The sequence below is a fragment of the Pleurodeles waltl genome, chromosome 1_1 (genome assembly GCF_031143425.1).
Source record: "Pleurodeles waltl isolate 20211129_DDA chromosome 1_1, aPleWal1.hap1.20221129, whole genome shotgun sequence".
In the NCBI taxonomy this organism is placed as follows: domain Eukaryota; kingdom Metazoa; phylum Chordata; class Amphibia; order Caudata; family Salamandridae; genus Pleurodeles; species Pleurodeles waltl.
The window spans coordinates 145,398,797-145,423,950 of NC_090436.1; the positions used below are offsets into that span (position 1 = coordinate 145,398,797).

General features: G+C 40.8%; 1 protein-coding gene across 1 annotated transcript in view; it reads right to left on the bottom strand.

The window, feature by feature from the left end:
• The window catches only part of ACAA2 (acetyl-CoA acyltransferase 2), a 128,523-nt gene that overhangs the window by 77,993 nt on the left and 25,376 nt on the right, over positions 1-25,154 (bottom strand). The window contains exon 3 of the mRNA XM_069219214.1: positions 16,346-16,512. Within this exon, the coding sequence (XP_069075315.1) occupies positions 16,346-16,512 (167 nt within the window). The remainder of the gene's footprint in view (positions 1-16,345; positions 16,513-25,154) is intronic.

Below are 25,154 nucleotides of genomic sequence, written 5' to 3' on the forward strand. Positions count from 1 at the left end.
AGACCTCTGTTATGAGGGCCTAAGTCCTAAAAAAAAAGAAGTGGGGGGAACTAACCTAGTTAGGCAGTATGCAAATGACATCATGGCACGTGCTATCACAGTGCATGATGCCATGACATGTGACAGTGCACGTGAGGGGATTTCACTGGAGGTGACATCGGATATTAGGACCTCACACGTATGTTTATCAGGAATGTCATGAGCGCATTGAAGCACATTATTAGATTTCACAAATTCGATTTTCCATCGGGCTGTACCAAAAAAGTGGAGCAATTCCGCTGCAAAATCTGGGCCTAACTAATACATTTTTTTTTTTTTAACCCTGCCAAAAAGATATTGGCATCGAGGAGAAGCATGGTAGTAGATCTATTCTGCTTAAATTGGTTGCAAAGTCTGCATTTAAAAATATTCTATGAGGTTAAGGCATCTGCTGAAGAGGTGTCCAGGAAATCTCAAGGAATAATGGTGAGATAACTCTGGAGGTTAACACATTTGTTAGAGAGATGTGTTTTATGCAGTCCCAGATTTTAATCAAACTACGATTGAAAGTTAATGTCTCCCGCAAAGCACATCATGTAACATGCAGATGATATTTATTTTTTTAGCAAATAAGTGGGTTTCTGCTTTGAGCACAGAGATCCTTTTGTTACTTGCAGTTCATAAATTGTAATCCTTCTAATATAGAAGTGTGAGCTATGGGGAACATGTGCCTCCCACACCTTGTAACCCTCCCTTTCTTATGTAACCCATCTTGTACATTGATTTACACACTTACCTGATTTATTGTCAATGTTTAATGTGTATGTTTCGTAAAGCGCTCGGACACCCTGAGTTGGGATGAGTAGCGCTATAAAATAAATAAAATAGCGCTATTTAAATTGTTATTTGTGTACTTACTGGGACAGACCGGCACATCTGACAATCTCACAGTGCATGCACTTATATGCAGGGACTGACACCTCACCTCCTCTGGGGTAGTAAGCCTATATAAATGCATCTCTCTCTTAAGTACCTGTGAAGAGATAAGAAGCTGTGTACTTTTGTTTCCTCCTCTGTTGCATTTGCATTTAAGTGAAAGGGATGCATTTGCATTTAAGTGTGAGGTTCCAGGACCGGTCCAGTCAGGATACTCGATCAAAAGAAAGCCTGATGGCCCTCTTAACTTTGGCCTTTATCTTCGGGCCCAGCTGGAGGTGAAAATAAAAAAGCCCCACTGGTTGCGTACATGTTGATGCTGGGAATGGAAAGCAGACAACATGCAGGTGCTGCTGATTCTGGTGCTTGAAAATTACACCGGGACAAGTTCTGCATATTTCTGTAGGGCCCAACTTCTTGGAGGGGGAGGGGTTGGGGGAAGGGAGGGAGCATCCACCCTGCAAAAATACTGGGTGGACACCGTCCACCTGCGTCGACCCCCGACTCGTACCCTGACCATTATCCTCCAAATTACCATATTTCCTTGAACCCAAAGCTGTGTCCTTGCTAGCGCCTCTGCTTTTGGCATTGAAAGTTTTAAGTGATTTTTCAGCTTTTACTTCTGAGCTACAGGAAGGAACACGTTCCCCAGATCTGTCCTGAACCAATATTCTCCATGCTCTGAGAAGAAGAAGAAGAAGATGGCCTTTCATCTAACTGATTAGGTACCCAAACTCCTGGAAAACCTGAGTTATCAAATTGGTGTCTTTTAAAGTCTGGCAATAAAATGGGAAACGTATAAAAAGATCATACAGATAAGGATGTACTTTCAACCAGTGGCTGCGAAGATAGGCTATCATCATGGCCAAGATCTTTGGGAAAACATCTGGTGCGGCCTTCAGCTTAAAGGGGAGCACTCAATCTGCCAGTGCTAATCCCCTACAGCAAATCTAAGGTTCTTCAGATTGGAGTCTGCTATTGGTACATGTAGATACCAGGGTTGTGGAATTCCTATCGCCCGACGCCCGGGACATCTTGTTTGGGGTCAAGGGCAACAAGTTTTTATGTTTACTTTGTCCTTGGGACAAGTAGGCCCAACCCTCTGCAGCACAAACCCTTTGGCTGCCTGTTTACAGAGAGTGGAACTCTCTGCAGTTGAGGTAATGTTTCCAAAAGATAATGCTGTTCGAACTTGTATTTATGGTTCATTATTTGAAAGTCTTCATTATTAGGGTGAGTGCTGTAAATAAATGTTTTAAGGTCACACTTCACTACTGACGTTGGTTCCAGTACAAAAAAAAAAAAACATGTATACACATGTTTGAAAAGTTTAGGCTATGAGGCTAAGTATAATGCTCCCAGAATGCTCTCTGATTAGATGCAAATGAAGTGTCATTTAGTAAAATGTGTTGATGCATGCTAGTATTTCCCAAAAATATTTCTAATTGAAAATCAGTGTAACCATTTTCAACACGATTATGGGAAGCATGAAAATAAACAAACACTGACAAAGCCAACTGATCTGACATTTTTCTAAGTCTTTCAGTTTCATCAATGCGTGTCTTGTTTTGACATGGCTTTTGTAACACTTTATTGTTGTGGGAGCTACCAGGCCCTCAACATTGTAACAAACAATGGCAAAAAAAAAAAAAAAGTTTTTGAACTCTAAAAGCACACGTTGCCACCAGTGGCATAACAAAGGCTCCGCAGCCTCCCTCCAGGGGGCCCCTTCAGCACAGCACCTGCCCTGAGTGGGTCTGGAGAGGGGGGCTCCTCCATGTTCTGTGCAAAGGGGCACCCTCCAGTTTCGTTACGTCACTGATTGCCACTGTAGTTCCCGACACTGAACAAAACGACTGTGTGCCAATATGCTCCTTGTGGAAGAGCAGAGTGCGATCACTCACAGTAAAGCCAGCCGAAAGAGAGAGAAATAGAAGTTTAATAAAAACAAAATGTCTTTGTTAACACCAGACCTAATTAGGGACCAAGACCCACATGTAGGTAGCTTTTTTGCATGTCGCAAACAGCGACTTTCTCTGTTTGCGACGTGCAAAAAGCACACTGCGATGCACAAACCCAGTTTTGCGATTCGGTAACCTGGTTACTGAATCGCAAAACGGGTTTGCGACCCCTTCCTAATTGCGACTCGCAGTGCAATGTAGGATTGTTTTGTGACCGCGGGCGCAAACCAATCGCAGTTTGCACCCATTTCAAATGGGTGCTAACACTTTTGGAAAAGGGAAGGTGTCCCCGTGGGACCCCTTCCCCATTGTGAATGTCACTGTAAACATTTTTTCAGAGCAGGCAGTGGTCCTGCGGACCACTGCTTGCTCTGAAAAAATGAAACAAAAACGTTTCATTTTTCGTTTTTGTAATGCATCTTGTTTTCCTTTAAGGAAAACGGGCTGCATTACAAAAAAAACTGCTTTATTGAAAAGCAGTCACCAACATGGTGGTCTGCTGTCTCCAGCAGGCCACCATCCCTGTGAGGGCCGCCATTCGCAAGGGGATCGCAAATTGCGACCCACCTCAAGATTATTCTTGAGGTGGGCATTTACGAAGCCCTTGCGAATCACAGATGGTGTCAGGGACACCATCCTACATTAGGATTTGCGACTCGCAAATTGCGAGTCGATCTGACTAGCAATTTGCAGGTCGCAAATCTGAACCTACCTACATGTGGCCCCAAATTCTTAAAGAAAGTCACAAAAGTGCACCTATGGTATCTGCCGTACCCCTATAAAATATTTGTGAACTGTATTTTAGCATGGGTAAATACGCATGTGTAGATTTGCTCATGTGAAAATCTATTGAGCATTTGCAAGTTCATTTTCCCTCCAGCCACTTTCTTCCCAACCCTGGAAGAAGTTCTAATTCTGCCATTGTCAGGAGTAAATGTCCAACCTTTCTTATTATGGGAAAATATTAGAGAGAAGCTGGTGAAAATCTTGCAGGTTAGTAGGTTTGCGGACTCAAAGGCATTCCAGTCCTGGAACTATTGCTTACTGCTTCCTCCAGCCCCAGTATGCAGATCTGCAGAAAGGTGGCAAAATAAGGAAATTGCTACAGTAGGGATTGAAACTGCAAGTATTCAAGCCCTACTATGGTAGTAGCCCTGGCATAATCAGAGAGGCTATTATCCGAGCTCTTACATAATGAGATTGCTGCTATAATTTGTTGCCACACTACATGGCACCAAAGGGACAAGTAGATCTTTTTACAGGACAAGTAGATTTGAGAAGCAACCTGTCCCCTGGACAAGTAGATATTTTAATAAATTCCACACCCCTGAGATACGTACCATGCAAGTCTATCTTGACCAGAAAAATGTCCTTTGTTATCAAGTGAATCCCCGGTTGAAGTGCACTCATTGTTGACGGCCTGAAAGTCTATAATCATTTTGTGATGCCTACTAAACCAAAAACACAATTTAATACCATCCTGACCTCTCCTGTGGTGAAATTAGAAGAATGGCTTGTTTCCTCATCAGGGAGATGCACTATCCTGTAAAGCTTACCGAGTTCTGGTGCACAATCTGGGAGCCTGGAAGGGTGGGGAGAAAGGTTATCTCATCACCGGGTTTTTTGCCAAAATGGGAACCCAGAAGGGTGGAGAAAAAAAATCTTCCTCATAAACTGAGAAACTATGTCCAAGGCCCAACTGTTGGCTGTCAGACCAATCCACCTCTTTGGAAACAAAGCAAGGCATTCCCCCACTCATTCTTAATCCTCCATGTTCTCAGCACAGTCAGGGACACAGTGTAGGAGTCTCTCGACCCCCCCTCCCCCTCGAACCCTCCTAGATTGACTAAGCCATTGCCTTGAATGCCTTTTGGCTGAAAGTGGGATCTGTTAAATGAACAATCTTACTTTTTGAGTTGTCCCTCTTAAAATGAGTCTTACTTTTTTCTTTTTTTTAAAACGAAAAAAAAAAAAGAAAAAAAAAAGTGGCATCGCTGCACTGATGCCATGGCTGATGCTCAATGATAATCACAAACGAAAGCGGAGAGAAACTTTGCTTGCATCTCATTGTGGGCCTGTAATTCAGAAATAGCCAACCCCACTACAATAATTTAATATACAGTCTGGAAATCCTTAACATGGGACTGGGAAGCATAACTTTCACATCTCATAAATAAGCTTATATGAGCATAAGCTCTGTTTAAAGCATTTTTAGCCTTTTTATCCTCTGGGTCCAATATAGGTCCTCTGTCAAAAGAGAGGGCTGACCCACCACAATGGCCAAGTGAGGATCTATGAAAAGGGATTTGACAAGAAAATATAAAGTGCCCATAAATCTTGGAACATACATTAGCAGAAGCCCCCCATTCTCTCTTTAGAAATCGCAAGATAGCTGGGGACAGCAACCTAAGGAAAAGCAGGTCCCTGTAGCTGGCAAAACTATCTCACATTAATACCAGATTGCTGTTCTTCTGTAGGTAGTTGACAATTGAAAGAAAGGTATGAAATCACTGGTTCAGGTTCCTCCTTCTGTATCTATTTCCCTCTAGGAGCAGTTAAGAAAAGTCCAGGAGTAACAAGAAGGTGATGAGGAAACTGAAAAGCGAGACTCAACCAAGACAACAGAAGAATGCAGACATGCACAAAACCTCTCTATCTATCAAAAGCATCAGACAGGGAATTAACCTTTTCATGACATCTCCTCTCAGACACAGTGATAACAGTGAGCTTCACCTGAGCTTGCCTCTTAACACTAGGGGTGCAATTCTTCTCAAGAGACAGGGGAGAATAGTGATGATTCTGATGCATGCACTTGCCCACCTTACTCAAATGAAACAGACCAACAGATTAAAGATGCAAAAAAGGAAGCCTTTAAATAATAGCAATGGGTATCAAGGATCAAGTGCAGCACACTTCACAAATCACTTGCTTTGTTTTTTTATTTTCTCTTTTAGAAGAGCCAGGAACAATAAATGAATGAATAAAATGCTGCAAGACTATGGTGTGTGTTAACCCAGGTAGGCAATTACAGAATGTGTTTTATTTACATGTTCTGCACTTTTTTTCTCCTCTTGATGAAACTGTCATGCTACCACCAGAAACCTACTGCTCTACGCAGGCTTCCAAGGAATTGCAGCAAGGGGGTACAAAACAGTTTGCAGTAACCTACTGCAGACTAAAGAGAGTCAGTCCCGCTATGTGGACACACTGAACCTCTGAATTACTGTAAATGCAGATGAAGGATGAGCTTTCACCCAACCAGAGTCCAGGACCCACACCCATCCTGCGAATCCTTTACTGCAGTCATAAATGCACCAATATCATGAGCACTTCCATCTTAATAACAAGTCTAACAAAATCAGAGGCTCTGGGAATCATCTTAAGTAAAGAAAGTTTAGCCAAGTAGACAAAAAGTGCCTTTATAACTTAAAGGGACGTAGCAACAACTATGTGTTCACAGAAAAAGAAGAAAGTTTGGGGAAGGTAGTGAAGGATTGACTGCTTGAGACTTCTTCTCATTCAAGTAAAGAATGGAACAAAGAATTGCAATTCACGTGTTGTAATTATTTATGCTTAAAGGTTCCATGTGTTCATTAGAGACTATTTATGGCTTACTTTGATTCATTCCTACATGCGTCAATTTTAATAACAGTTTTGTAAAGGACTATATCTAAACGCCGTTGAATGTTTTCATTACACAATTTATTTCACCTAATTTACTAACATGTGGAAAGATAGAAGCCGTACTTTCTCTTGCCATGAATAAAACTCAACCTCCTGTACCCAAGATTACAGAAGGGCGATACTGTAGTTGGCTCTGCCATGTCGCTAGTGCCAAAATATTGCCCCATTGATTTCATGATCAGCTCAAAGCACTTTTACAACGTATGTCCAAGTACTTACTTGCACTAAGGTTTAGCACAAATAGGAGAGCAGACATAAGATAAATGCTTTAAGTTTGCTTTAATCTTCTTCACAGTGTCATAACAAAATCTTTGTCTGTTTTTTTGTTCTTACTGTTATAAATGCACATGGTAATGCGACAATGGTTGCATTTGCTTTCAATAACACCAGTCCCCAGACAATTAGAACAAAAGTAGCGATTCTTTAAAACATTACACCATTGTCTGTATACCCCATAAGAAATGGGCTTGTGCTATCCTTCTCCCTGAAAAGTGAAAAATAAACGGTTTTCTACACGTTTATGATCATGTACATACCCACCTACATTGATTTTTTTTTTTTTTTTTTTTTTTTTTTTTTTTAACATAAAAGGAGTTTTCATACTCTTCACAAGGCACTATGCTGTTATTTAGGTTTGTAACATGCCTACTATAACATTTTGCTCTTGAACTTTAGTTTACTTTGTGCAGTTCAACTTTGTGTTGTTCCCGCCCTCGCTCTGCATATGGAGGCCTTCTCTGAGACAGAGCACGCGCGGTCTCTTACAAGACATTTTATTAACTGAAAGGAGTTTGGAGCCCGCCCACTGCTTACCATTCCTTGGTTTCACTGTCGCTCTTATTTGCTGGCTCCTGATTGGTCAGCGCATCCCATGTTCAGTTTCTCTTTGTTCATTTCCTCTTTTCATAGAGCATGGACCAAATACTGATTGCTTCTTTTTGGTTAGCATGCTTACGCTGAGAGTGCTAGGATTGAGGGTTCTTTTATTTATTTATTTGTCTAACTTTCTTCCTTCCCGTCATTCTTGTTGTTTCTTGTTCCTCCAATCCACTTCCTGCGATAGCATGAGTTGTTGGGTTGTCTTCCGTCTGGTTTTGCTCCACACTGTTCTTGTCACCGCTAGTTTTGTTCCGTTTTTGTTTTCACATACTTTTTCTATGCGTTAGTGCAGCATAACACCACCAGTAGGCAGCATCACTGACAAGTTGTTAGAGGCGCATTGTGCTATTGCTATTAAGTAATCACTTGTTTATTTTCTAAGAAAGGGATTTCTTGGTACACGTTTCATGATTTATAAAATGTCTTGGGCAGGATTACCATGTTTTATGAAAAACATAGTATGTTTGAAATTGGTTTGTGTTTGCACAATTACATGTTAGAGCATTTAAGCATGAAAATGGCACACTGTAAAGCATCTTTCTGTTTGCTTGGATGCTTCTATAACGCTTCCTCTATTAGCAAAATATGTACATTGTAAAAAAGATTACCATATTATACAATGACAGGCCAGACCACAGAATACTATACAATTAGAGTCCATGCCATACCACACCATACAATAAGAGGCCATACAATGACAAACCATACCATATAATGCCAAGCCACACCATAACATAATAGACGACATGCCACACTATACTGCATATTGACTGGGCATACCATATACAATGATAGCCCATACCACACTATACACGATGACCTGCAATAGCGTACTATACAATGAGAGGCCATAGCATACAATTTCATGACAGGCTATGTCATATTATACAATGACATATCATACCATAATTATACAATAACAGGCCACACTATACCATAAAATATGACAGGCCATACCATACTGTACAATACAATGACGGGTCATACCATACAATGACAGGTCATACCATACCATCCACTATAATGACAGGCTATACCATATCCTTCTATACAATACAATGACAGACCATACCACACAATGATAGGCCACACCATACTATATAATGATGAACCATACTATATACCACAGAATAGAATAGAAGGCCATACCATCCCAAACTGTACAATGACAGGCCATAACATACAATATATACTACACTATACTAAACTATACTACACAGTGACAGGACACACAATATAGTTGAGAAGTTGGGTTGTTGGTTGAGGAGGGAGGGAGTCCTAAAACAACAGCTACAATTCTAGTCTGAGTGAACAACAAAAAGTAACTACATCAACCTGTGCTTGACCCTCTAGTAGCTTGGGACAAAAGCAATCAGGTTTAGCTTAAAAGCAAAGTTTTTATGCAGCACTCAAACAGTAATAAGGTGAAAACATAAGAAAAGTCCCAAACCATTAAAAAAAAAAAAGTACATTTTAATAAATTATTTGGCACTAGAAACAACAAAAAATGTAATCATTAGAACTGAAGATATACAATTTTAAAGATATCACATAACTATAGGACCTAAAAGCAAAAAGCTTAATTCTCTGTTATCTGGTACTGCATGACCAGGTGAAAGTCACAAGTTCAGGTCGACCGTGAGCGCAGACTGGATACAAGAACCAGGTAAGTCCCGCTGAATAAGTTACCTTCTGAAGTCTAGCGTAAAGATTTCTGGTCACAGTGGAGAGGGCCGCAAGGAGCAGGGAAAGCATCACGGATGGTCGTCGCTGTAGAGAGAAGAACATGCTGGGCATTGAAGAGGGTCATCTCTATAGCGCCAAGAACCTTTCTGGCGTCACAGATGGTCATTGCAGGAGATTCACTTTGGCAGTCACTGTGGGATATTGATGCTGTAGTGCAAAGTACAGATCTCACAATGCCGGACGTCATTGGTGGTCGTGGAGGTTGGCGTGGGCAGCAAGCTCTTAGCATTGGTGGTCATGAAGAACCCAAAACATCAGGATTTCTCATTTTCTTCAAGGAGGAGCTCAAATGATGCCACACCAAGGGCCCAGGACATGAGGAGCACCTCTTGAGGATAAGGAACCCATTCCAGCAGAAGCCAGCAGGATTCAGGCAGGTCCAGTCGCAGGTTCAATGCAACAGGTCAGGGCAGTTGCAGGGAATCCTCTGGAGGTTGTTTTGTCCGTCAGCTGACTCTTGAAATCACTTCAGCCTGGGATGAAGATCGCAGGCCACTCTTCCTTCTCAGCAAGCAGGGCAACCTTAAGCAGTAGGGCGCCTCCTTCTGTAGTTTTCACAGGTCCAGGAGTGCACTGAAGAGTAGGACTGAGGTCACAGCCTACCAAACACGGCAGCTGTCTGGTCTGCTAAAGATATCTTGGGGAGTTTCAGGGGGGTTTGACCTGGGAATGCATTCTGCCCTCTGCTCTGAGGTTTGTAACTCACGCTTTCTTGCTTTCCATTTGTGGGTCAGACTCTCCAGGGTTACTTAGTCCCTCCTGTTGCCCAAACCTTATTAACAGTATTCTTCCAAGAGCTCCCTTTCTGTAAACAGGCCTGTAAATCTTGTTCTTATCTTGTCACTTTTGCTGTCCTTTCAAAGACAGAAGTCAAGCTGTGTCTTTCAGAGAGCTGTTTATTTTGCTTTTCACTGACTTTAAAGTGAGTGCGTTTATAGGAATGAGGAATGCAGATTACACTTCACATAGAGTCCGCTTGGGCCCTTCTTATCCTCCATTTACAGGCTGTACATTGACCATCAAATAGCACATAATGTAAAATGTGGATGAAAGATTTATTTATTTTTAGGCAGCGAGATAAGTGACTTCCCCAGAATCACAGGATGTTGCAGCAGCGACATCGTCCCTGCTTGTTTATTGTACAGTATTGTGATACAGGACATACCACTGAATGGTTTATAGTCAGGTAGCAGGGTGCACCATGGGAGATCTAAATCAGTCCCACCAATTTGCTTTATTGAGTCGTTAGATAGTGTGTACTGCCCCTCCGAGGCAAATGAACGTTTTACAGTCGGTTAAGAAGGTGCTTCATGAAAGACTTGTATCTCTGTCCGTTTGGGCTGCTCCCAAGCATTGTATATGCATGGTGAATAGTAGCAGGCCAGTCCTTCCTTCGCATGCACCCAATAGAGGCAGCTGGGCATACGTCCTGATCTACCTTTCTTGTGCGTCTAGTGCATTTTGTCCCCATCATAGATCAGCAACAGCAGCACATTTTTTCTTTTTTATAACTGTTTGACACTGTTTATTTTAACAAGAATAATTGTAAAATAAAAAAAGGGAGCAGTTAATTTTTATGAATTTTGAGTCATTTGACTGATTTTCTCTGTGTTCATGTGTTCTGCAAAGTTAATATTATGCAACACATGCTTAATGGACTTAAAACTTCAGTGTGGTTTTAAAATCCAAGTCATAGGGACCATGCACCAATTCCAGGGCCCCATCTACTGCCTGCCATCCCATCTCTTAGCATTCCCTTTTCACCTTCACCAGAGAGGATAGAAACCTGCCCTGTGGTAATAAGTTCAGCACACATGAACCTCAGGAGTCCTCCTTCAATGCGGTCTTTGTATCAGGTATGGATCTTGACTCTTTGGCTGCATAAATCTGCTCTTTATTCACAGCTCTGCTGGTAAACGTGGTTAGGGGAACACGAGAAGCACGCAAAGTTTTACTGATCTGCACACATCCTGCCTCTGTCATTCAGAGCACTTGCACTCAGTCCGCTGCTGTTTGCTGGTCAGTGCGGATTTAGCCAAACATTAGTTTGCCACTGGACTGTGGCTGTCATGATGCCAGCAGCACCCTTGTAGTGCCTTACTATATAGTATTCGGGAAAACTCTAATTTAACGATAGTTATTTGCTATACCAACTAAAATAGAAAAATTGTAGCATCAGCAATATTTTAAGAACATACATTTTGACAGGGTGTGCTTTTACTTCTTACGGAGTAATAAACGCACTCTCCGTTTTTTTTAGGCTGTTCTCTCACAGCCTGCGTTTTTGTAATAATTAATGGTTAATGATCTTTTATATTTATTTCATTTTTTTGTTAGGTACAGTACATTAAGGAGAATGTTGGGAGCTGCGAGAGCCAGATTACAGACATTACAGCTAAACATGTTAGATTCAACCCGTCGGAACATAAGCACATCTTGGTGGAAAATGTTCAGTTTGGATGGCTCTGTAGGATTTTAGTAGCAGATAGTTTAAACAGCGTGCCCTGGAAACCAAGAGGTATTTGCATGAGAGTGTGGGATGATTGCTGTTTCGCCCTGGCACAGCGAAAGTGTGATGGTGGCTTCTCAGCACATGATTGTTGAACATGTGCATCATGCAGTATTGTGAAACAGGACGTATGAGTGAAAGTGACCTACGGCCTTCACTTTCTTAGCACAGGAAAGTCACTTAAAAAGCACTGAAAAATACAATAGGTCTCGCCTATGCAAGAAATATTGGTTTTGCAAATGTTTTAGCCATGTTACACACCAGCGTTGCTACCATACAACATGGCTGGAAGTAAGAGGAAAAAAAGCGTTACGGCACGGCCAACATTTAGCACATCACAGCGCTTTTATTTTTTATTTTTTTTTACTTTCAGCTACTAAAGAACGTGGCTAAAAACATTGACAAATCCAATAGATCTTGCAAAGGCAAGACCTATGGCTTTGCCAATGCTTGTTATAACTGGTGCCCACTATTAAGTGGGAGAAGCTTCTGGAGTTTCCTCCTAAGGCGGTGTCTGAAATTTCCAGTCTCCCTGTCCTGGTTCCAGTCTGTCTAGTGGCACAATAGCTAGTGTTACATCATGAGTGAGATTTTTAGATGCAAGTCTGGTAAGTAACAGCTCCGCCCCATGCCTTTTTAAAGACAGGATGGCCCATTCTGCCAACACCCAAACTTTATAGTTATGGTGTCAGTGAGGAATACAGAAGGGCCAACTGTCAAAGACATCTAGGTATGTGACCCAGGAATAGGTTGCAGGTACCAAATAGTTAGGACAAGAAACTGTCAACTTTCCTAAAGTGGCATTTTCAGAAAAGCAACTTAAAATCTGACTATCATTAAAGAGGGTTTTAAATTATAATTCCCCAGACACCAAATATGACATTTCTACCTGCTCCCACACAAAAGTTATCACTTACTAAATATAATTAAGATAATCTAATGTTATCTTATTGAGAGATAGACCTTGAAGCAGTGAACAACAAATTCAGGAGCTTTTCATTACCAGAACATGTAAAACCTAAAAGTACATGTCCAAATTTTAAAAAAATACAATGCATCCTGCCTGAGGGCTGTTTAGGGACCACCCTGGGGGTGACATATGTAGTACAAAGGAAGGTTGAGGCTTGACAAAAGGTTTATTTTGCCTGTTCGACCCAGTAGTTAAAAACTATACACACAGGCTGAAATGGCAGGCCTGAGTTATGTTCAAAAAGACTACTTAAGTGGGTGTCACTATCAGTGCGGCAGGCTCACTAGTAGTGTTTAATTTACAGGCCTTTGGTGCATGTAGTACCGCTTTACTAGGGACTTATAAGTAAATTAAGAGTGCCAATTGGGTGTAAGCCAATTTTACCATGTTTAAAGAAGAGAGAACAGGTACTTTAAGCACTGTTTAGAGGTGGTAAATCACAAAGTCCTAAAAGTCAACAAAAACGTGTTCAGAGTTCAACAGGGTTCAGGTAAAAAGTTTGGAGAAGAACCCACAAGTCCAACATCATACCATACTGTACCATACGACAGACCATAACATACCATACAATGACATACCGTACCAACAGGCCATACCAAAAAAATAACAGGACATACCATACTGTACAATGAGAGGCCATATCACACTACAGAATGACATACCATATTACAGAATGACATACCATACTATACGACATACCATACTATACAATGACATACCATATCATGCTACACAATGGCAGGTCACCCCATAAATCTTATATGACAGGCCATACCATACTATACAATGACCGGCCATAGCATACCACACAAAGTACCATATCATCTCATACAATGACATGCCATACCATATGGTACTATAAAATGCCAAGTCATACCATAAAATGACAGGTCATACCATCCCATACAATGGGCAGGCCACACCATTCCATAGTACAGAATACAATGACATATCATAACATACAATACATTGATGGGTCGTACCATTCTATTGAATGACATACCATACCATATAATGACAAGTGATACTATACAATAACATACCAAACTATACTATGACAGGCCATAACATATTACACCATTCTATGCAATGGCAGGCCATACATACCATGCCTTAGTATACAATTACAAACCATACCAAACTATACTATGACAGGGCAAACCATACAACAGGCGGTACTATAGTCTTACCATCCTATACAATGAAAGGCCATACCATAAAATGACAGGCCATGTCATACTATACCATGCATACTTTACTACATTAGAACAACGATGCCATTCCATACTACACAATGACCGGCCATAGCATACATACTATAGAATGACAGGCCCTGCCTTTCCATTCCACACTAATCAATGACAGGCCATATCATATACCATCACAGGTCATACCATAACATATAATAATGACAGGCCATACCATCCTACAGAATGCCATATCATACAATACCATGGAAGGCCATAACAAACTATGCAATGACAGCCATACCATATAAAAGACACCATACCATTTTATACCCTATCCTACCATACAAAATCTATCATACTACCATACTATTATATATATTCACTGAAAAAACAAAGGTTACAGTGACGTTATAGTTAGGCTGACATCTCACCTGTTCAAAATCATATACATTTATCAGTTACAGCTATGCTTCTACTTAAGTAAAAAAACTAGAACTCGTTACTTTCCAGCACAAATTATAGTTTCTTCAGATAAGTACAACTATAAATATATCTATAATTGCTGAATTTGTATGGTTTTGTAAGGGTAAGACGTCAACCTAACTATAACGTCTGTGTAACCTTTAGTTTTTTCAGTGATAGTCTGTGTTTTTTAATGTGAAGTAATATCTACTCACCGCACGTTAGGCTGTGAGGGGGTTGACCGCAGGGTCTGGCCTATGGCTAGGCCCTGCAGCCAACCCTCTCTCAAGAACCCAAACCCATGCTGCACCCAGTAGTGGGTGTTTTTTTTTCTCCTTAGGATCCGCTTTTCCTTTGTAATTTTATACTAGGGGTCACGCCGAGCCCCAATGTGGATCTGCAAATTGGACAAAAAATAAATAAACTAGGCAATTTATTTCCCATGAGGGGTCCTTACTCCATGTGTCCTATGGGGTCAGGATACCTGTATCCTGACCTTCTTATGTGCTTCTGCACTCTTGTTTTCTCACCCCCCAGCCGATGTGAGAAACAAAACAGCAGCCGCAGCTTTTCTGTCCGGTTGCGGCCAGACAATCAGGAGTTTACTTTTCCCACGGTTCCTCCCTGGGTGGATCCATGGAGGATCCACCTGCCTATGTAGCTATATTTTTTAACCTTAAATAACTAACTCTAAAACTACTGAAAAGATTTACATCAAGTTATAAAAAGCACGCTTTCTGGACCAAGATCTAGCTTTCTGCCGATTTTGATGTAATTACATTCAGCGGTTCGGGCTGTAGTTGTGTTCAAAAACTGAAAAAACCCACAGACATAGAATGGGGAAAAGAGTTTTGGGGTCGCCTCTTTTTCTCAGTCCCCACATTACAGATCACCCTGAAACTTTCAAGAAATTAGCTAAAGTGAATGTCGTATTCGTTTTGAAAATTTCATGAAGAGATTTCAAACGGCGCCAAAGTTATTGGCAAAACAAAAAACGCCCTGTCTTTGGAAATATTAGGTCCTAACTCGGACTATCGCCAGTAGGTTTTATATACAAAATTTGTACAACATGGCTAATAAACATTAATAAAGTGATAGATCTCGCTTAGCCCAGACATATTGGCTTTGTTAATGCTTGCTCTCTTTATGACCCACTTTTCCGCCACTATTATGTAGTAAGGGGGCTACCTACAGAGTGCATCTTTTTATTATTTTTTAAAACAACACATTGCTTTGTCTGATGCCATCATGTCTTCTTTTTGTCCATAGTGTGGGTTACTTAGCACCTTCCTACTTTTTTTAAACATGTAAATGCTACATTTTCACCATTTATGAGAAGGGTAGTTTCTTTCTGTATGATTTTTAGGAGTCTGTTTTCGGGCTTCTGCAGTTCCCTAATGGTTCTCTTAAGACATCTCTGGCATACTGGCATTTTCGGATGATTTGGCTGCCCAAATGTATAGCGTGGTGTACATTTTCTTAAACATCAAATTAGTGGCCTTTACCCTTTGCAGCCATAGTATTTCTTACTCAGCCACCTTGCTGTGAATATGAGAGGTCATTATTTCTTCATTTATGTAAAATATTTCTGTCCTTTATGTCTTAGCCACCTAATTACAGATACTAAGTGCTGTGAAAAGTTTCAAAACACCACATCTGTTAAGTTGCCTACTTCATTACCTTCTGCAGAAGCATTCATATTGTTTGAGGGAGTAACTTGGGTGGCATACTCCACATCATAAGAAGAGCTCTAACTATTTAGTCACTTTGTTTATAGATACCGTACCCTAATAATCTGTGGGTCAATGGCCCTCCATTCTCACACCCCTCACTGTGCAGTGCATCACTGCGTCCTTGATTGGTTTGCAATACAGAAATACCTTTCCTTACTAAGTGCATGTACAATTTATACATACATTAAAGAAAAGAAAGAAAAAAAAAATATATATATATATATATATATATATATATATATATATATATATATATATATATATACACACACATACACACACACACACATACCTACCTGCATTACATTACCAACAATGATACTGTCCACCATTTCTGGAGCCACCTTGCCAGCAGACAGTGCAGCTTTTGCAGCAATTGTGGCCAGGTCAGTGGCTGTGTAGTCTTTCAGAACTCCCCCATAAGCCCCAAAGGGTGTCCGCTTGGCAGATACAATAAAAACTCCTATAAAGGAAGGCAAGTTAATAATTACATTATGAAATTCGCACACTCTTATTAATAAATAGTCTCAGTATTTTCTAATACTGACTTCTGTAGCCACATAAAAATGTAAAGCTGCATGTCATTGCATTAAGTTAAATTCCCACCTAGTTGGACCATAATCAAAAGCACTAAATACATCAAACAAGGAAAAGCACCCATTTGTAAAGCATTTAGTGTAAAAGATAATTTAATGATACAAGTAAAGATCTTGGTTAAGACCATTTCTTAAAAATAAAAAAAGGTAAAGTCTGTATTAACCCAAAAGCCATTAAAATAAAGTGTATCAGAACTAATTTCCCACCAAATAGGTTTAACCCAAAAAGTTGTGCTATATAAAAAAAATCATTTAAGACACGAAAAAACTAATTTGTTAAACTAAAAACTACCAATATGTCAAGACAGTTAATTGTTTCTAGAAAGCAATTCATATTTTTATTTAAAATTAGTTTTCATTTAGTAAGTTTCTTAACTTGGGGCTTTAGATAAAATGCGGACGTGGAAGTATTTTAGAAAATGCATTTTGAAGGAGAAAATCGTATATGTTTTCCAAAAGTGCAGATTTATATAAAAACAGTGTTATTTCTACTAACAATGCGTAATCATTAAAAGTAGTTGCATTCATTAGAAAAGAAAGTTTTACCTTTCAAGCCCTAAAGCTCGGGTGGTTTGGGCAGAAGCCTCTGCGGATGATGCCTGAACTAAAGCAGTGCAACGAGGACATTGGATACAACTTAAAGGCTGCGATTATAATCAATAAGTCTTAACATGCGACAAATTTGGCCTCTTTCAACATAGCCAGAGATGTTAAAGAGGAGCAACCACTGGGCACCGTAATGTACGTAACGCCCACGATGTACAGGCTAAAATACTAAGATTACCCAAATTTTGCTATAAATCACAGTGATCCTGAATATACAAGGGTTTTAAAAACACCCTTAAAGGCTCTGCTGCTCACTTGGGACAGTGCTTACTCCACTCTTCCCCAACTCACTGGGGATGAGAGGCAGCTCTGAATCCACCCAAGGGATCTGCACAGTTGTCACCTGGCCAGAGGGCTCACACATTTCAGATAGAAGGTGCTCACTTCCACAAACACATAACACCACACAAAGGTTGACAATATTACCAGCCTGAGAATGAACTGATAGCAGTTTGCCTCCCTGACTCCCACACTGCCTAGCTAACAGAACTTATCATTCAACTTTCTCACAGGCGTTTGTGAAGTGATCAACAAAACTGAGACCAGAGGGAGAATAAAAACAAAAAGGCTACCAGTTACATAAAGAAAACAAGGGTAAATAAACCAGGCCCCCCACAAGTGCTGAAAGAAACAGCCCATTGAAACATCAGAATGGTCTGGGAGCTGGGCATCCATACACAGAGTTGATTCTGCAAGCACTTGATGACAACAGGGCTGCCACAGAGATGAATACTGGTCAAAAAGATGGGTGTTGCTCTGTTGTGACATGGCTTGCAAAATGTAGTGGATCAGGTTGCAGAGGACCTTATCTAAGAACTGGCGGATGGTGTGAGAACTCCACAGAAGGCATTGCAATAGGTAGCCGCAACATCCCAATCTCTAGAAGAGGAAAAGGGGTATGCATGCTGAAATAACCAGTGTGTAGTGGGTATACCAGAAGAGACGGAGGGAAGATGCCATACAATTTACCAGAGAACTAGCTTTGTACACTTGTACCAGCTCATGACCTCATCTCATGCGTCACTGTTGAACAGGTCCATGGATTGTTAGTGAAGTGGCCACCAATAGATGTCCTCCCTTGCAAACTTCCTTAAAACAGAGACACGGTCTCAAAGGCTGGCCCCACGCTTCAAGCATTGTGTGTCATGTTTATCCTGAACAATACCAAACTCCTACAAAAGAAACAAAAATCCCTTGATGAGCTCAAAATAAGGAGGGTACCAATGAGGGTACCAATGCCCTTGGAATACATGCTCCTCTTCCCTCCTGCCTCAAAATCCTGCACAATTCCAGGACTTTCTTTTTAACATCCACATGGCAGCATCGGATAGTGTGGCACAGTGCAAAGTCCAGATACTGCCAGAAGGAATTATTCAGACAGACTTGAGAACTGTAGACCACCCAAATACAACGTCAAGGGGACAACGCAAGAGAGCAGGACAACATTTCTTACACTGGGACGGCAGCACTTGGGAATCCATCTTATGGAAAGATGGAAAGAGGGTGCTATGGTCTTGCTTCTGTGATGCCAGTGCAGACACAGCTATTCAACAGAATGTGTGTTCTTTAATGAGCACATAAACACTCATACCTTCATTAATATAATGTTTCTTAGTGTGCCCGGAATTGAGGGCCGCCAGACTCCAGAGCGGAGAATGTGGTAAAGCTACTTCTGTGAGTGGGCAAGGGACTGTAATGATAAACCCTTAGGTAACTGGGGTATTCTTGAGTGCAGCAGAAAGCGTTTTCAACAAACGTGTGCATGCAGCAGCGTGTCAGTACTCAAAGGCTAGTGAGCGAAAGATGGAACCTTACAGGAGCCATCTTAGTGAGTTACATATTTGTTAAAGAAATACATACGCAAAGCTTAATGTATTTAGGAAACTTAATGCATAAATTTATCTCAGCAATCCATTGTTATAAAACTATAAAAAAAAGGTGAAGAACAGCTTCAAAGTTTACCTGGAAATGTTTATTAAAAAGGAAGAACAATAGTTGAATTAAAGAAAGTAAAAGTGACCACAGGATAGGTCGTACGGTTTAGTACTTACTGAAAGGACCTAATAAGCACAATAATTACAAGAAAAACTACAACACAAGGATAGAAAATTGGGCTACACAGGAGTGCAAAGGCATAGTGTACAAGACGTCAAAAACTAAGAGCCCAAATAATGACGCTTGAATAACCAACACAATGCAACCTGATAAACTCAAAAAATTCGTAACGGCAAGCCAGGGAATGCACAGACTAATATGAGAACGAAAAAAGAAAGGTAAAACGCTCTCTGTTCAAAATGTTCTCCCGGGCCTCTCACCGCTAGCCATGATTGTTCATGCTCTTTGATGCAGTGGCTTTTTACGATTTTTTCACCTTTGCAGTTCATTTCAATTATTCTTGGGCTACCTTGCTACTTTAGTACATGCTTCACTTTTTCCTGCTACATCAAGTCCTTAATCTCAGCACTGTTTCACTCACGGGTGGCACCTTATTTTCAATTTATGAGTTTATTAAAAAAAATAGGTTAATATCAACTTTTGTACATTTGGCTTCATGTTGTTTTTCCCCTTGTAGACAACCAGGTACTGCCTTTAGAAGTACTTAGTATATACTTTTTGATCCAGAGTCGTAAAAGTCTTAAATGGTGATATCTCTCACAAACAATGTTGAATTCTCTATGCAGCGCTTTCTTTTTTCTGATGTTCGGTTATTGTAATGACCTGTTGAATCATGTAAGTTTGATTCGCCCTGGAAAATATGTCAGCTGCAAAAGAACTGGTTTATCATTTAATAAACAACATAATTTTGTTGAATTAGGATTTTAAAAAAACATTGCTGCAATTATTTTTTTTCGCCATCTTTCTGTGTAAAATCCATTTGCACTTCTTTGAGCATGTTCTTTGCACATTACACTTGGGACACTTTTTCAATGCTGCTTAAAAAAACCAACCATTAAATACTGAATATATTGTACTATCCTCCTTGGGACATATTTCTCTATATGACTATGAATTACCTTATGTCATGCCAAATTTATGATTTTTGCTTTTGAATAATACCTTTGAGACATTGTTTTTGTTGCCAGATCTAGGGCAAAGTTACGGCGTTCCTTGGCATGGTAAGGCTGCAAAACAAACACCATTATTGGTTGGTACTGTACTAGCTTACCTCCAAATTGGCAGATTTTCAGAGATGGGATATCATAGACATCTCAAGAATCAGAGCCAGAGGAAGAGGGGAACATGACATTTTTAACCAAATGCAAGACATGCATGATTTGCACTTCTATCAGACGTTCTAATACCTGCAACTGTGATATGCTCTGGCAATATGATCAACAGAATGGTCTAGTATACCAGAGCTGTCCCTCTGACCTCCCCCATCAAATAATATCAGACGAACTAAGCCGCTAAAAAATAATAAAACTGGATGTGAGACAGCCTTAAAGGTTCATGGAAAATGGATTTCGATGCAATGGTCAATGTCTACCTGGAGGCTGTCATGGTGCATCCAAGAATAGCAGTGATAAGGGGCAGGCCTATTACCAATTGAAATGAAAATTCTGCACAGAGCGTACTACAACAGAGGCATGCTGTACAAAATAGGCATGGTGACAAATGTGCTTGTGAAATGTGAAGAGGATGAGGGCAGGCTTCTGCATATAGTTTGGGGATGTAGCATTATCGAAGGATCATGGACTAAAATAGTGAATGCACTCTCAACTGTGTTAGGTACTAGTCCCATTGATTTCATAATTGATCTCAGTATTCCCAGTGAAATAACTGTACCTAAGAATAAACTCATGCTCTGTTCCCTAGGAGGAATAATTGCAACACAAGATACTGCATGAGAATTGGGTAATCAAATTAGACCTACAAAGTTGAAGCAGTGCAAATACATGGACCACCGGGTATAACCACTTAAAAAACATGATAAATGTAAATAGACAACTATGGAAATTCATGATAATAAGGAGGTCCATGGAGGAATCACTGGGAATTTAATACCCCTGTGGGCAACGTGCTCCAACTACCCAAACTGAAATAACTTTTATATCACTGGGGATGCAACAAGTGGCTTCCATCTCTGGACTGTAAGCAGGTAGAAGAATAATTATCCTTGGTTACTTTGCTCACATATGTAATCTATGCCACTGGATTCAAGCTAGCCTGGGTGATGAAAGGTGATACCCTGAAACCGGTCCCAGGATGCTTGTTTCCGGTCCAGGGAGGACCTGGCCTGGCAGTTCGGGCTGGACTGTTCCCATGGGGAGCAGGGTCAAGACTAATTTGCATATGGCTGAGTTCAAACTGGGGTGGCATGGTGAGCAAAATAACTGATGGATTAAACCCAGATTTGTAACCAGGGGTGAATGTTTGATTGGTTCTGCATTCCGTCCATCATTTGTGTTTGCTTTGCTTTTGTTGCCATAAGTGCGCCGGGTATGCCCAGACGTGGGTCCCGGGCTTACTATGCCACTGGATTCAAGCTAGCCTGGCTGATGAAAGGTGATACCCTGAAACCGGTCCCAGGATGCTTGTTTCCGGTCCAGGGAGGACCTGGCCTGGCAGTTCGGGCTAGACTGTTCCCATGGGGAGCAGGGTCAAGGCTGGTTTGCATATGGCTGGGTTCAAACTGGGGTGGCATGGTGAGCAAAAGAATTGATGGATTAAACCCAGATCTGTGACTGGGGGTGAATGTTTGATTGGTTCCGCATTCCGTCCATCATTTGTGTTTGCTTCACATATGTACTCTAATCAGAATTGCAGTGAACAATATAATGCTTCAATCTGTTTCGGTTGTAAATATTTTTTATTTTGTGCAACAAAAAGAAAAAACTATTTGAACACAGAGGGGCTATTTTTTAAAATAAATTTACACAGAGGCTAATGTACATCACTACATTTACTACAAAGTGTTTACTTACATGTCTCCAAACTCCTGCATTCATAGGGATGGAGCTAAATTTACGAGTGTACAAATTACTACTAGTAAACCTTCACACTGTGAAACTGACATGAAAAAGGCTGGCAGAGAACCAGGCTGTAATCAGCAGGGCCCTGGCGGACTGCAACCTGAAACTGATGTCAGCCCGTTGAGATCACTGATCCCAGCGGAGACGTACCACCTGGGCCGTCATGTGGCAGTTGGACCACCACAGCAGCGGCAGTCCAACTGCCACGCGGGTCTGGTTGTCCTAGGGCCTCCAGACTTGTAATTAGGCCCATAATCTTGGCTCTCCAATTTATGGGATGTGTTTAAATTGAATGCACCACATTTGAGCTGCTGGCTCAATAATGCTGAAAGCAATTGTGCCATAAATGGCCTCAAATGAGACATTGGTTAAAAGTGCTTACTGCTACCTCTAGCAAATGTAGTGGTCTGGTAATCATGAAAAAAACAATTCTATATATTGCCTTGGCTACATTTAAGCAAATGGTTTACTAGAAATGTAAAGAAACAGCAGAAAACCATCATGATGTGGACAATACTCTAGACAACTGGGATTTGTGGAAAGCAAGCTCTCTAACATATTTTGCTTCATTTCTTTTGCCAAATGCTGCATGAAAAGTAAGTAGACTGCAGGCCTAACGGCTGTAGACACAATAAACAAACAGTGAATGTAACTAACTGCATTCTGTAGAGATGTAATGTATTACAATGTGCAAATAAAATGAGAATTTATATTCATAACAGTCGATCATTATTCTGCCATGCTTGACAAAAGTTTGCAGAACTCAGCTTTGTATTAAATAAACACTGCCTCAAAAGCCGAATAACAGACGTAGACATGATTGTGTTGATATCTTATTTCACACTGCTTGACCACGATAGATGTTGGTGGCCTCCACTGAAGTATTTCATAAGAAGATGGCAAAAAAAGTTGATAACACTTTGTTTGGAAAAGGTCAACTAGGAAGAAGCCCACATAAAATGTATTTCAGATTTCATTAGATACCTAGTTACGTAACAATAACTCTTCTTTCAATGGCAGATATTTAATACAGAAGATGGGATGTGCAATGAGAACAATGATGGCACTACAGTGTTCCAACCTTTTCATGTTATCAGACAAAAGGACATCCTTTCTCAGGCACCAAATTAAAATAACATACTGATCTACCTCAGTAGGTAGAACAGGTACTTAAGTAATTAAGATGTTCGATCCTACTTCCAACCACACCATAGAATATTGTAGGATCATTCAGCTCATGGACTTCACCATAATGACACAAAAGATGATAGATATGTGGGAGGCCCAAAAACAACATATCCATAATAGGCATACATGTGCCTTAAAGATAAAGAAAAATGATGTGCTTTCACACTATTCCTATGGTTGGAGGAAAGGACAAAACACCAAAAACTACTTTCACTTTGTTTCCACACGGACACTTTTACAGACAAATAGACACAGAATGTGACTGTGCACTGACAACACCCAGACAGAATTTTATTACAGGGCTGAAGGGTCTTATAATGCAGCTCTTTTCCTGCTGTTTAGTTAGATCCCACGTTAAAGCATAACATATTTCCAACAATCCTGCTTCCTTAGGTAGGAAGTAACAGAAAGGGAAAAAACACACTCAACATATAAAGAGGGGCAGTCCATGATCAACTGATCCCTTTTCTTGCTGCTAATTAAGTACTTGAGCCTTTCTACTAAACGCAAATAATACAAAACTCATACTCGTTCTCTCCCGGACAAGACCCCCCCAACACCAGGACCAAGTTCACTGCCTACATGACAAAAGTCGCTAACTGGATGAAAGCCAACAATCTAAAGCTCCACTCCGGCAAGACTACAACTGGTGCCTAGCAGAACTCAGACCCACACCCAGAACTCACACCAGGAACCTCAGAATAATCACTGGCAGCAAACTGGACATGACTGCACAAGTTAACACAATCACTGCAACCTGCATCCACACTCTGACAATGCGGAGGAAGATCTTCAAATGGTTCCCATGCAACACCAGAAAAACTGTCACCCACACTCTAGTAACCAGCAAGCTAGACTATAGAAACAATCTCTACGCTGGATCACCAAGCAACTCATTAGAAACAGCCTGGTATTGGCAAGGCTGGCAATCGGCCACAGGCAGATGGGCCTGCAGTTGAGGCCCATTGGTGGGCGTGTTTCTGTTGGTGCCCCTCTCAGTCTCCACCACAAGGGCACAACTACAAAGGCTGTAGTTAAAGCCTTTGCATACATATCTATGAGCCCCACATTAAGGTCAGGCTGCTGCACTGTCAAAGGCAGAATGCCAATGGGCTGCTCCAGCTGCCACAGCATGAGGTGTGCATGCCCTTTGGCTCCTTCCAAGTGTGACAGAGTCCTCAAGGAGCTGCTGATGAGAAACCATTAGCATTTGTCTGCAGCGGACTAGGGGAGAGGACTGGGGAGGGCTATGGGGACCAGCAGTAGGAGTATCTTCAGTTATTTTTGTCTCTCTCCCTTGCTTGGAACAGGCAGCAATAAATCAGTCTCTGGTACTCTCCTTTGCCTGCCAGAAATCAATTACTGTAGTCAATAGGGAGAGATTGTGGCCTTAGCCCACTTTGAAACTGAGATACCATATTTGAGCCCCAGCGTCAGCTTAAAGTCCTGTGATTCTGGTCAAATCACATAATTTACACAAGCCAAAAATATATATCTCTGACTGTCTAATGTTATCAGGTGCTTATGTAAAGCACTTTAATGTCTCTGCCCCAATTTGGTGTTATATAAAACTGCATGTATTTGAGAAAATTGACACTATATTTTTTCCCTCAATTTTTTTTTATTGAGTTTCACAGAATATTGTAAGCGAAGCATAGAAACCATTAGTCACATACAGAAGCTAATAAGTCCAGTGTCTTATAGAATTGGTCTCAATACAATGTACTTCACGATGCGGGGAG